The following is a 14,378-nucleotide window of genomic DNA, read 5'->3' as shown; positions in this document are numbered from 1 at the left end:
ACACAAAATGAAACAAACACTAAACCTCAATGACGGAGGAGCGTCCAATCTCTTATTGCCCCTCTTTTGAAGCAAAGGTAGTGCTTTTAAGATGCAAGTCATTGTTTTCAATTGATTTCAAATATCACAATCTGTTCTACATATAACAGTCCTGCATTTCAGGACTTATTCCAGGTTTGATTTTTGCTTTAAGTGCCTTGGATAATTTCTTTCACACACACAAAGAAAGTTTCCACTTCTTCAGCAATAAGCGGATCATTGGTTCGTGTCTCAGCAGCGCCTCTAAGTGTTTGCGTGTCCACATTGCAGCTGGACGAGGCCTCGGTCGCTCAAACGCAACCTGTTTAGTCTTTTTCATTCATGTTTAATTAACTGAAAGGGGATGTTTGAATATTTTTGTTTTCACATGAGTCGTGATGAAATACTTTATGAATAACTATTCAGTCTACAATCTGTTATTTGAAATGCATGAAAGTCCTGAGTACTTATACTTATCTAGCCACCTGGAACAGCAGTATCTAGTTTGCATGCTTTAGATCAATATGATTAGATTATTTTTGTTCTTTTTTCCTTTTGTCTGATTTTTATTTTTTATTTTTTTGTATTTCCTCTTAATTCATGTAAATCACTATGAATTGCCTTGTTGCTAAAAATGTGCCGTACAAATAGAATGACCTCACCTCAGTGAACCTGGAGTGTTGCAACACTGTGTCCTGCAAAGAATTAATTTAACACAGAGATGTTAAACCAATCTTTGGGAACTGGTATTTGGATGATACTAGTCTTTGAGAATTGGAGTTTGACACTCTTGATGTAAGAAATTGTGTTTATTTGGGGAGGCAGCGGGCGTTTGTGCACACAAAGTTAAGTAAAGGTATTTGGACGATGATCTGGTGTGAAGAAGGTGTGGCAAAAAAAAAAAAAAAAGCTAACTTCCCTTCAAAAATATCAAGAAAAGGCTAAAATATTGCTGGATGCATCCGGGTTGGATTTAAGGAAAGTTATTTTCAGCACTCATCCGAAAATTTTGCTTAAAATGCTGTTTTGAAAGGAATATGAGGTCAAAACATCCTCAAAGACTCTTATCCTGGGTAAATTTGGTGATAATCTATGCTTTTTAACCCATAAACTGGGTGTATTATTGACATTAATATCACTAATTTTGAATAAATTCAACATTTTCCCAATAAAAACCCACATTTGTTTATTGTTGAACTACAGCAGCATGTGCTATGAATGTGACAAATCTAACAACTCTAAAGCAGGAAAGGGTACGGAAATCTACATTTACTGTCAGTTTCTCCATAGCATTTTGCATTTTCCTGCACATGTGGTTTCAGGGTCGGTGAATAATGCAGGAGGCTTATGGGAAGTCTTAGCAGCTAAGAACTGATCTGGGTTCAGGACAACGCACCAGAAGTTCACTTTGCACTTTAACAGACTGAGGGGGATCTTACCCGAGATCACCGATGGGGATGGGACGGTAACCGGAGATCTCTTCGGAGTCGTGGAGTGAAACAAGGCCGATCAGGTGTCGGAGGAAGAAGAAGAGCTGAGGAAGAGGCAGCGTTTGCTCAGTGTGAAGGGTTAAAATGTAGATGTAATTTTAAACCAACGTATTTAATCTGCTGCTCTAAGATAAGATGGAAGATTTTGTTCAGAGTGCAGTTGATTGTGGTTCTGTGTGTTGTTTTCAGCTGTTTGGTTTAAAAACATAAAAACAGAGAACAGGAGGAAACGCTGGTACTGAGGGGAAAGAGTTAATCAACATCTTTAAAAAAAAAAGTCTTTAAAAGGAGGGGCAAGAACAGAGGTGAAAGAAACAAAGGCACCAAAACTGCAAGCTGTTTTCTTCTCTGGACTGGTCTACTGTGGACTCTCTGCCCTTTCACCCTGCCTGAGATTGGATGTAAGCTCCTTATTCTTGCTTCAGCCTTTATGCTCTGAATGTGATGTATGATAATAATGCGACCACATCTACAGAAAACCCACAGGCGTTCTGACCAAAACTGTCAGGTTCAAGTTACAGAAATGGGGCTAAGTCTCCTAAGATTTAGCAAATACGTGACCAAATCATGATTCAGCAAAGTTGTGCGAAGTTTTGCAAAATTTATTTTTGTGAAAAAAGGGCTCTTGATTATTTTTTGACATAAAAAGACCTCAATTGAATGTTTAAGTGTGTACATTTCACTGTTTTGACATAACAGTGTTACATAATTTGTGTCTCACTGTGTACATCTGCAGCAGGAAGTGTGCTCAATGTTTATGGCTAAACCTGCTGTGATCTGAACACAGATTAGAGGAGCAAATGCAAGATTATCATTGGGTTAGCAAAATGTTCCAAAGTAGCTATAAATCCAGTGTGATTCGAGTTAACATATATGAAATCCGTCATTTTATTTATTTTTCATCTGGAACATGTCACATTCATATATAGCTGAAGCTTACTTTATTTGACCTTTATGAAAAGGTGAAAATACCAGCTTCCTGTCGCTTAAGGTGAATATATGCAAACACGTTTAAAAAATCTATTAAAAATTTTGTTTGCATTAACGAAAGAAAACCGTAACCAAACACTCTAACCAATATGTGATAAACATAACCCTTAGTATGTTTGATAGTAATTTCATGGGACAGACCAACACAAAGTAGCACCATCACCTAATTGTGAAGTGGAACAAAAATCACTTTCAAAATCCAAAAGAAAAGAAAAACTACTTTTATGTAAGCAGCTGGCAATAATTATGCTATTTTTGAATTAACTAAAGTAGATTTGATTTTTTTTTTTTTTTTTTTTTGTTTTTTTTTAGGAAAACAAATTATGATTCTTACTTATTTACATCCACTTTCAATTGTCTTCGGAAATTAAAGATTTGTTTTCGTATTGTGATATGTCAGATTACTTCAGATTACTTAAGCCTGGCTGTTGATCCCAAATGATTGATAAAACATATTTGAACACTTTTTGCTCCCCCGTTGCCTGACTCACAGATGAATGTCCTTTTATGGAATAACAGCACGATGACATGGTTAAATGTTAACTGTCCAGCTACGCCCGTCCCAGGTCCAGGCGGACCAAAGGTCCACTGTGAGCCTTCTTCCAGTGACTCCACCTGGAGTGGTAATCAGCTGTCCAGCTTCTCCTCTATCCACCGTCTTTTCTGTGCCAGCGTGAAACTGCAGAGCTCAGAAAGACACGACTCCTGCAGCAAGGCCTTAAAACGAGGTACAAGTCACTTCCTCTTCTTCTTCATCTTCACTTTAGTTTCTTTAAGAAAGTCAGAAAAGGGTGACCTTTAGTTAGTGGTCAGTGCTGACGCTTCAGAAAAGGTGCAAAACCTCTGAGGCATGTCTAAAAAGTTAGTGAATGCTTTATGATTATTTGTCCAATTGAAAACTTTCTGTAATTTTGCGTGCTGCCTTTGCCAGGATTTATTTCCTATATAAAAAGGAAATAATACAAATTTGGAAATTTCTGTGTGTGTGTGTGTGTGTGTGTGTGTGTGTGTGTGTGTGTGTGTGTGTGTGTGTGTGTGTGTGTGTGTGTGTGTGTGTGTGTGTGTGTGTGTGTGTGTGTGTGTTTTAGGTTGAAGAAAACAGCAGCCACCATGGAAAACCGCTTCACACAGATTACCAAAGAGGATCTGGAAGACCTTAAAGAGGCCTTTGATAAAATTGGTCAGTTTCATTCTTTTTTTCTTTTTTTTTTTTGTTCATCACACTTGCATGCACAATCTCAACTTGCAGGTTTATTGCTGGGATTACAGACCGTAGTTAGACTTTTACTGCCTGCTATAAAGCACATAACAGCACAAGTCTTATAAAAGACTTTACTGTCTGAATTGTTGCGTGTTTGTGAATAATGTTTCCATTTCTTATAGTGACATTTTTAAGGTTTTATCACCTTAAGATCATAGTCTTTCATTTTAAAATGTTAACATAAAAAATGGGCTATAATGATAGTGGATATCGCACTGTAAAGATAAATCAGTTGGACTTAGCAGATTAGTTTCTTTAAGAAAGTCTGAAAAGGGAAACCTTTAGTTAAAGGTCATTTTTTCACTTTGTCCATTAAAAAGTTTGAAGAGGAAAATGTTTTGGAGACTAGAATAATTTGCGTTAAGACAGTTTTGACGACACTATTGAATAAAACAAATCCACCAGTCATGAAATAGAAGACAGAGTTAAGTCTAATGCCACCCTGGCTCACTGCCCAGGGTGGCAAGGCCTGAGGGGCAAGAGGGACACATTCAGAAAAATTCTGGGCAAGTTTTTTTATTCTTTATTTGCAGGTCCACTCTGAGGGGAGTGAGTGTGGCTGCTGTTCACTGTGTAATCTTTATAGAGAAATATTCACAGTTGATGATGCTGAAGTTAGTGTGGGATTTGAAGTTCTGATTCTGTTTGTTTCACTGTTTTTAAGAAACTTGGACTGCATTTGATCACCTCAAAACCTGAAACAAAATGACTTAATCTGAACTGGAGACTTTAAGAAAAAGAACAGAAGATATGCAGTTTTTCTTTTTATTTAATAATAAAAGTTTGTGTGCATGACAGTCGGATGTGGGAAAGAAGCAGAAGGGGGTTGGGCAGGTAGATACTGAAGCTGTTTGAATCGCATTATAAATGCGCAGGAAGTCGATGCAGTAAAACCTTAAGCATATTGTTGGGATGTTGTAAAAGCATGGAGGCATGAAGAAGTTCAGTTTATGGTTTGGGGATCTTGGAGTGCTGGACTGAAGGAATTTGACAAAAATGGACTCTTAATGAGGAATTACCACACGAAGCTGATGCTTTTTAAATCTGGTAGTGATTTGTGTGCAGCTAAATATGCACACAATGTTTTTCATTTTGACCATTGATTTTGACGATCTTTTAGTGAAAACATTGTCAAAATCGGGAAGGATTTAACAAATGAAAAGATCAAGTATCATTAATAACCAGAGGACATTCGGAGTAAAATAAAATCTGCCGAACTGCATGAGATTTTCACTGATTTTGTTTTCCTTTCTTCTGTTGACAAAATAAAACATGAGCAGACTATGTGATTTAATAATTTCAATAAATGAGTTTATTTTTTATTTTTTTAGACAAGTGTTTATTGCTTTGAGTCTGTCCTTCTGGACTTTTTTTTATCCATTGTTGCATATGATTTGTTTTAAAAATATTTCTGAATTTAATGCAGTTCATCATCTGTGATTAAATGAAACCAGATCTTGGTTGGAGGATATCTTTCAGTCGTGTTAGAAGAAATTGTGGACAGTGAGAAATTGTATGGACACGCTGATGTAAGACTGTAGATCATCGTGGCTCTTTATATGTGACAAGTTGTTCTGGCGATTAGTAGCTGGGCATTGAACCCAGAAGCCATTAATCCACTCTTTGCTGAATCGTCACAAATGATTTTGTGGTTTTATGTGCGTCTTGCATTGTGTTAGCACTCTGACATGTGCTGTGCTGCACAAAATACAAGAAATGCTTGGAATTTAATTAGATTTGATTAGATCTTAATTGGCTCATATTAAGTAAGTATAGCATACTTTTTTCCTTCCTGATCAACACATAATCAGCTTAGTGAAAATCATCAAACCTTTTTTATAATTGTGTCATTTCTATTTGGAAATTACTGTGGAGTCAGTGGGAAATTATAAATCATCTGATGTTTGTCCATATAAGTTTTTTGTTTTGTTTTTTTCTTCTGTTTCTTTGTCCAGATATTGACCACAGTGGCTATGTGAGCGACTTCGAGCTCCAGGAGCTGTTCAGAGAAGCCAGCCTCCACCTGCCCGGCTACAAAGTGCGAGAAATCGTCGAGACCTTCATCGCCGGAGACACGAACAAAGACGAAAAAATCAGCTTCAACGAATTCGTCTCTGTAAGTCTCGAACTGACAAAGAGCCGACTCGCTCTTCCCCATGCGGGCTGACGCAGTCTGTCTGCAGATTTACCAAGAGCTGAAGAGTAAGGAGTTCTGCGAGACGTTCAGGAAGGTCCTAACCAGGAAAGACGGGATCAACTCCTTTGGAGGCACGTCGGGAGTTTCCTGTGAGGGAACGCAGCACTCCTATTCGGGTGAGGCAAACGTCACGCTCATGCATGCTGCCTGAACCTTTCATAATCTTGATAGCAGGGTAGTCAATTAATTGAGACGTTGTTGCAAGTGTGTGTGTGTGAGATAGAGAGAGAGAAAGCGTGTGCATTAATAAATGGAGGTCAAACAATCCATGGTTTGGACAAGTTTTACCAAATGATTTGGTGTTTTATACTTTTATGCTGATGATCCAAGTCCATCCTGCTGCGATCATTTATATTCTGATATTCTATTTACTAATCAGTAAATAGAATTTATTTATGTGTAATTTAATCGTAATATATAAACAATTGGCCTATGAAGGCCTTGTGCATTGGGGTCCTGGAGAACATGTAGACTAATGTCTGATGAGGACAAATTTCATTTTTCTGGCCTATGCAAAAGCTGGTGATGGTGATGGAAAACTAAGACGGCAAGTCACCCTGAAAACATAATCAGTGTAACTTGGTGGTGGCGGCATCATGCTGTGGGGAGGCTTTTCTTTTCTTCAACAAGGAAAGAGAATTTTGGACAGAGTTGATGGGAAGGTGGATGGCGCTAGATAAGGTCAATGCAAGGAGAAATATTTCATAAGCTGTAAGATATTAAGGCTAAATCAGAGATTCAAATTCCAGCAAGACGAATTTAAAATATGAAATATCTTAGATTGAAGCAGAACGGCCCAGTGAAAAGAAAAGTAAGAACTTTATGTTCATAACGTCTCACAACTCAGTTTGATTATGCTGGAGCTTTTTTACAAAAAGCTATGGGTTTTGTCTGCAGTTGTGCAAAGCTGGAAAAAAAATACGAAAAAATCTGCAGCTTTGTTAGAACAAAAGGTGGTTCAAGTCCTAGATTTTCATTCAGCAAAGTGTTTGACTACTACATTTCAAAACCCCAGAAAGTCATTTAACTGCAGATGTCAGACATGTAAGGCCATTGAAAGTAGATTTACTGTTGCTGAAATGCATAAATGCTTAACCAAAACAGCATGATTGCGATGGAAAACATGCAGCCACTGCATGTCATAGTGGGATGCTTTATAAATTTAGTGTTTTTGATTAAGTTTTTGTTTTTACCGTCTTTTCTACTTTGGCCATTTGTGATGTGTTCAAGTTGAGGTCTAACTTCAGGACTTTTTAAATCACTAAGATGCAAAACAAACCTCCCCCCCTCAAATTTACAAAAAGCACACCTACTTTTAACTGTGACTCTGTCAAGCCAAAGTTTCTCTTGTGTCGACTGTGACAATTACAATTTTCTACCTGAGCAAATTCTCCCATTGTTCATGCTTGTTTTAGAGGAGGAGAAAGTAGCTTTCGCCAAATGGATCAACAAATCGTTGGGCAAAGATCCCGACTGCAACCACCTGCTGCCCATAAACCCAAACGACGAGAGCCTTTTCGCCTCCCTCCGTGACGGCATCGTGTTGTGGTACGGCACACGCATAACGTCCACACACAGCAACCAGAGAATTTGTGAATTTTTCTTCAATATCCCACGAAGATGTGCACTTGTCCAAAAATGGTCACATTTTAGTTGTCGGACACAGATGAACTTGCAAAAAAAAAAAAAAAACTTTCTTAAATAGAACCAAAAATTAAATTAAAATTTTTGTGAATTGAGTTTGAAAATTCTCATGAGGATGGTCTGAGTGAAAATTTGTTTTTATCATTTTGGTAAAATCCATTAAAGTGCCTAATCAGACAGCAGATTATAGCTACAACCTTGACAACATTATAGGTTGTAGCTATAATGTTGTTACAACCTATAATCTGAAGTATTTGTGTTGAAGTAGAACTGAACTTGCTTAAATAAAGTGGTGTTTTTAAAAAAAAGGAAGATTTTAGCTGAATTTTCCCAAGTACACAAGAGTACCATAGAAGGAAGTGAAATAAAGACCCACTAAGAAAATATGCTAAGGTTTAATAAATTAATTGAGAGCACTTTTTAATAATCCAGAAGTTACTTAATAATCCAGTAGTTATTGTCTATTATGATGTCTTGGCGGCGTGTTGTGGTTTTATGCATGTGCACTTTGTGATTACACAATTTTAGTCGACCTGAGATAGAATCATTGCCGGTTTGCAACAAACACTCGGAACATGGCGACAGCGTTTTATGTTGCTGCAAAGGTTGGAGGAGGATCGCAGTGATAACACATTATATTGCTTTACAGCGCCTCCTCGTTCATTTCAATTCAGCATGATTGTCTTACTACATGATGGACTTTTGCACCGGCAGAGGCTCTTTAAAAATGGATAATTGCACGGCTGCTGCAGCGTGCTCAGTGACTCACGCGCCTCTTTGTCCTCTTTCAGTAAGCTCATCAACCTGTCCCAGCCTGACACGATCGATGAGAGAGTCATCAACACGAAGAAACTCACCACCTTCACAAGGAGAGTGAGTAGATTTTTGCGGAATTTGTAAACTACACCAACATCCCATGTCAACTAATCACTATGAGCGCTGAAGTGATAAGGCCCCACACATAAACTATGATATGTGTGCAGATAAGATTCATTATCTGCAAATGTGCAAACTGATAACTGCTGCTTATACTTTTACTAAGTACATTATATCTAATAGGGACTGATATTTTGATGTGCGAACTTGGTAAATAAATGATTGATGTCCTTTTTGCTGGTAGCCAAATGCTTGTGCGAAGCTGAAACTCTTACAAACTGTCTAAACGTTTAAAACATGCCGAAAGCATCTGCATCAATCTTTGTTTAGCTCCGATTTTCCAGACAGTGTGTTTTAAAAATTTTATTTCTGTAAACTACCAGTGATACTTCTTTAATCAAATATGTTAACGCTTCTGTTTCTGATGAGTTTAAGTTAGTTGGAAGAGCTCGCCTGTTCAACTCCAATCTGACTAAAAACTGACCAAAATGTTGAAGCAGTTTGAGGAAAGTGTGACCTTAATGACCCCATTATTGACCCCAATAGCGCTCTTAGTGGGGTCATGTTTCATGATGGCCCATTTATGCTCAAAGTTAAACATATAGGCACATGTGGACTATGTCTTTGGTCCATTTTCTGGGAGCTTACGGATGTGTACCCAAACTGGACAATCCTACAGATAATCATGGGTCATTTTGGCCCCGTGTAGATATAAGCTTAGAAGAAGAAGAGGATCTGCCTTTGATTTGAGCACTTGGAAAATATTTACTGTTCTATTAAATGACCTACATTTGCAGCTTGAGATACAACGTTTGAACTATAGTTCGATCTATCGTGCTAAAGATCTGTTTTAATATTTTTCTGTTATTTTTTTACTTCGCCTCACCGCCTTCTTTTTATACTTTGAAACATCATCTTTGCTACATTATCATAGCGTGAAAATCCAGCTGAACAAAATTTGATCAAAGCTGGAAAAAGTAAATATTTCTCAAATCCAAATGTGAAACTTTATCAAGTAACAGGCCAAGAGCGTTTCTAAACTTTACAGCTTTCAATAAAATTCTTGCATATATCTTTACATATTCATTTGAAAAGCAGCTTCTCATTTGCTTCTTTTAAACAAACATGTTCACATGCTTTCACAGGAAAACATTGTCTTGGCCCTGAACTCGGCCTCAGCCATCGGCTGCACAGTGGTGAGCATCCACGCCCATGACCTGATGGCTGGGAAACCCCACCTGGTCCTGGGACTGCTATGGCAGATCATCAAGGTCGGCCTCTTCGCTGATATAGAAATCACCAGGAACGAAGGTCAGTGATCACTCCCTCGCTCGCTCACTCACTCACTCACTCGCTCACTCGCTCACTCACTCACTTGCTCACTCGTTAAGTAATATTTGAAATTGCAGGGCACTTATTGTCAATGTGTCTGTGCTCATTTTAAAAGTGAAATTATTTTAGAACATTTACAAGAAGTTGGGTCAAAGGTCACTGCTGAGCCAACCGATGCAGTAGAAAAACAATTAAACGCTCGCTAGACAATTATTTTCCAGCGATAACCAAAGTCATGATGCAACATTTTTATTTTCACTTTTCCAAAGGCTTTGAGTAATTTTATTGTTTTATTACTCAAAGAGGAACTTTTCTCTTTTGTTGGACAACTTTTCCCCTCCGTTGCCCGAAGGAGCAACTCATTCAGGGGTTTAAAGTTATTTTAATCAACAGATGAGTTTCTCATCAGGGAATGTTGGACACGTCTTCCCATTTCTTCTTCAAAAATGTCCTTCCTGTCTGTCTCCAGGCTTGATTGCCCTCCTGATGGAAGGAGAAGAGCTGGAACACCTCGTATCTCTGTCTCCTGAGGAGCTGCTTCTCCGATGGGTCAACTATCACCTAATCAACGCAGGAACAGAAACAATCAGCAACTTCAGTGCTGATATCAAGGTGCTTAGTGGAACTCTTACAGCTGTGTTTCTATAAATACACACAGAGCATCGTGTAAGGAATGTTTTGTTCTTTGACTTTGAAGGACTCTAGGGCTTACTTCCACCTGCTGGACCAGATTTCCCCTCAAGACGAAGACGAATTTCACATGGGGATCAAAATCAACATGGCCGGCCTCAGTGTGAGTTGGTTTGCTTCAGGGAAATCAGTTTGAGTCCTAACAGTGAGCATCCATGTTGTGTTTGTGAACACGAAGGAGTGGGATTTGGAGCGAAGGGCCGAGCTGATGCTGCAGGAGGCGGCCAAGTTGGACTGCCGACAGTTTGTCTCTCCTCGCGACGTCACGTCTGGAAACAGCAAACTCAACATGGCCTTTGTGGCCAACTTGTTTAACGTGCATCCGGGTCTGCACAAGGCGAAGTTTAACCTGGATGGGGAGCACATAGAGGGTAAGCGATTCTTGCAATGCAACATTAAAACTAGAAACTAGAAAGTCAGTGATGCCATAGACACATTTGAAAATGTTTTGCGTATGGAAAGTGAGGCATGTGGCCATTGCGGAGAATGACAACCTATATTTTGAATCTTCCCAGCGGAAACCAGGGAGGAGAAAACGTTTCGCAACTGGATGAACTCTCTGGGGGTTTCTCCACGTGTAAACCATCTTTATCGGTAGGTTCAGTTGTACATGTAATTATTCTTATCTGAGGAGGAGATAGCTAACATGTGAATGTGCAGCTTAACAGGGAAGCGATAGAAACATAGAGACCAAAAAAAGAGCACAACCTGTATGGGGTTTGATGTGCATCATAATTGTGAAGTATATTCAACTGGCTCATGTTTTTCCTTTTTGGTAACCCTTTATTTGAAGATGTGTGCATAAGACTGACACGACACTGTCATAAACATGACATAACACCTGTCAGGAACATGAGAGAGTTTTCATAAATGTCTGTTACTGTTGTCATGAAATAATGACACTTTCAATGCAAAGTTGCATTAAAAATGTCATTATTTAACGAATGACACTTTATGACAACAGTCGTAAACATTCATGAAAACTCCTTCATCTTCAAAACAGGTGTTATGTCATGTTTTAATGACTGTCATGTCAGCGTTATGCACACCCCTTCAAATAAGGTGTTACCCGTTTTTTTGAGTCAATTAAAGTTACAAGTCTTTGTGCAGATAGTTTGGAGACTTAGTCTGACTCGGTCAGATTAAATGTAGAGCAGTTTTGTTTTTGGCATGTTTTCGGTCAGATTCGGGTTTGTACGTAAAATTAGCGTTGTTTTAGTCACCCTAATATTGAAAGGTAAATATTCATCATCATGCATCATCTTCAGCTAAGATTAAGAGAAGCCTTGTTGGAAGGTCTTCAGAACGACATGCTGCTCCAATGCTGCAGGCTGCAGATGTGTGATTCTGCAGCTTTCCACAATGACTCTGAGTAACATTGGCTAAAAATAATGAAGTACCAATATTTTACATATGTACATATAACAAGAACTGCGAGCTTTAGTAGTTTTTAATTATTTTTTCATGGAATAATTGCATTGAATTTTTCCTTGAAAATAATTTAGGGTATTTAGGTAGATTTTTTAGATATATTTTGCTTATCATTAAGTTGGAGTGGTTTTTTTTTTACATAATTTTCCACAAGCATCTACATTCAACGCGAAAGAAAATGTACACTATAAAGTGTAGTCTGTATTAACTTTAAGCTGTGAGTCATATTCCAAAGGCTTTCTGTGTTAATATCCATTATATTTATTCTCATTTTCTGCAGGGATCTTTGTGATGGCTTGGTGATCCTGCAACTTCTAGAAAAAGTCAAAGTGGTAGTGAACTGGAAGAAAGTCAACAATCCTCCTTATCCTCAACTCGGGGGAAACATGAAGAAGGTGCCACATGCAAACACAGCAGAAATACTTTAACTATGAGCACAAGTAAATTTGTGTGGGTTTCAGTTTTTCATGATGTGTTCCAGCTGGAGAACTGCAACTACGCTGTAAAGTTGAGCAAGGATGAAGCTAAGTTCTCTCTGGTTGGAGTCGGAGGAGAAAACCTAAACGAGGGGAGTCGCACACACACCCTGGCTTTGGTCTGGCAGCTGATGAGAAGGTAGATGCTCCAGAAAGTGCTGGGTTTTTTTAGCTGATGTGTGTCCATGTAGCTGCTCTCTTAACATCTCCGTTATCTTTCCTGTTTGTTCTTCCTCAGGTACTCTGTTATGGTTCTTTCTGATCTGGGCAACGGAGAGAAAGTTGCGGATCAGTTTATCCTGAACTGGGTCAACTCCACCCTGAAGGAGAAGCGAAAGGACACACAGATCAGCAGCTTTAAGGTGAGTAGGACAAGATTACGTCTTCAAGAACAGCAACTTTCAAAAGTGTAGAAATGTTAACAGGCTTCCAAAGAAGACTGAAAGCTGACCAGTAATGAAAATATGCCATGAGAAAGTTGTTTTTTTTTAAGTTTTGCACATTTAATTAACTATGTTGTTCTCTTTTTTTCATATTTTTGTGCTTCCAACAGATTTGTTTTTTAACTGTGCTGCACTAAATCAATGTCAGAGTATTTTTCATACTCTTGTTTGATTTACTTTAAACAAAGCTGGCCTTTATAGTGGGTGGTGTCCACTTTCAGTGACCATCGTAATTTCAAGTTGCACTGGAATTCCATCCTGTTTTACTTTCTGCACAGGACAAGCTGATCAGCACCAGTTTGCCAGTGATTGACCTGATTGACGCCATCGCCCCTTCCATGGTCAAGTGGGACATGGTAAAGAGAGGAGCAAAGGGAGTCCTGAAGAACGATGAGAAAATAAACAACGCCAAGTAAAGAGCAATACTTCCCGTCCCTTCATTTTCATTTCCCGGTCCTTTCATTTCCCGACTAACTTCTCTCCTGTTTGTCTCTCAGGTATGCAATCTCATTGGCCCGTAAGATTGGCGCCCGGGTCTACGCCCTGCCTGATGACTTGGTGGAGGTAAACCCTAAAATGGTGATGACCGTGTTCGCCTGTCTCATGGGGCACGACATGCGAAGAAGCAAACACTAAATAGAAAACTAGGGTTTAACAACATCCAAACAAACAACCAATTGCATTTTTTTTCTGCATTTTTATTATTGTCATTTTTTTTTCTTGGAGTTTTTCCTTTGCTGCAATCACCAGCCTGAACAAATCTATTGGTTATTCTTTATTTTGCTGTCTAATAGCCCTAAACAATATTTTGATTATTCTCTTGTTTGTAAAGCTGTTGCATTTGTTTATGTATGATTTATAACTTTTTAGCACATATTTGCTCAACACTTATCAAACCTATCGTGAAATATTCACTACCTCTGCAATTTAAGATGAACCAGAGGGATACACAAAATAACATGGAAATGCCTTCTTGTAAAGCCTGTGAATGTCATGTGTTGAATATTGCTGTTGAATTACTGAAGATGACATCTATTAAATATAAAAGTTGAAAATTTGTGTGTTTTCTGTCTTTGTAAAAAAAAAATTCCAATGGTTTGAATAGATCAAACATGATACATCTGATTGTTTTTTAAAAAATTATAATGTTAGTAAGGCTACTGGTAAAAATCCATAAAGCATATACACTATCTCCATAAATTTTCTGGTTTAAAACATATTGCATTAAGAAAAATGATTGCTCCAAATCCATTTCACTTTAGTTTTAGTACAAATAAGTGCATTGCGAAAAGAAAACATTCATTGCACTCACTGGATGATTTAACCTCCCTTCAGGTTGTTAAAATTAGGAATATGTACAATTTAAAGCTAAACATTAAGTGGATTATAAGCACAGTAATCAGTAATGATAATAACAAACTGGAGCTATGGTTCTCAACATGTGGTACCAGAACCAATAGAGGCACTTCTTGAGTTAGCCTTTGCAATGCTCAAAAGAAATGTTGTTATTGTCTACAAAGTAGAAATACA

General features: G+C 38.2%; 1 protein-coding gene across 1 annotated transcript; it reads left to right on the top strand.

Moving 5' to 3' along the window:
- The first annotated feature begins 3,083 nt into the window (after positions 1-3,083).
- On the top strand, positions 3,084-13,903 carry LOC129365519 (plastin-1-like). The gene is made up of 16 exons (XM_055038758.1): positions 3,084-3,226; positions 3,587-3,678; positions 5,715-5,875; positions 5,943-6,072; positions 7,372-7,504; positions 8,392-8,473; positions 9,622-9,787; positions 10,278-10,420; positions 10,506-10,601; positions 10,677-10,869; positions 11,014-11,092; positions 12,210-12,324; positions 12,411-12,544; positions 12,644-12,767; positions 13,127-13,260; positions 13,346-13,903. Exons 2-16 carry the CDS (start codon positions 3,609-3,611, stop codon positions 13,482-13,484), a joined length of 1,899 nt encoding a protein of 632 aa, XP_054894733.1. The 5' UTR covers positions 3,084-3,226; positions 3,587-3,608; the 3' UTR covers positions 13,485-13,903.
- The last annotated feature ends 475 nt before the right edge of the window (positions 13,904-14,378 follow it).

The sequence above is a fragment of the Poeciliopsis prolifica genome, unplaced genomic scaffold (assembly GCF_027474105.1).
Source record: "Poeciliopsis prolifica strain line A6 unplaced genomic scaffold, Auburn_PproV2 SCAFFOLD013, whole genome shotgun sequence".
Lineage (NCBI taxonomy): Eukaryota > Metazoa > Chordata > Actinopteri > Cyprinodontiformes > Poeciliidae > Poeciliopsis > Poeciliopsis prolifica.
Note: the sequence above shows the minus strand (reverse complement) of the source record. Positions and strands in the feature narration are given on the sequence as shown.

Bases quoted from the DNA above. Each gene is read 5' to 3' on its own strand.
- LOC129365519 (XM_055038758.1), top strand. From the start codon at position 3,609: ATGGAAAACCGCTTCACACAGATTACCAAAGAGGATCTGGAAGACCTT. The intron at 8,474-9,621 runs GTGAGTAGATTT...ATGCTTTCACAG, and splicing joins TCACCACCTTCACAAGGAGA to GAAAACATTGTCTTGGCCCT. The intron at 11,093-12,209 runs GTAGGTTCAGTT...CATTTTCTGCAG, and splicing joins CGTGTAAACCATCTTTATCG to GGATCTTTGTGATGGCTTGG.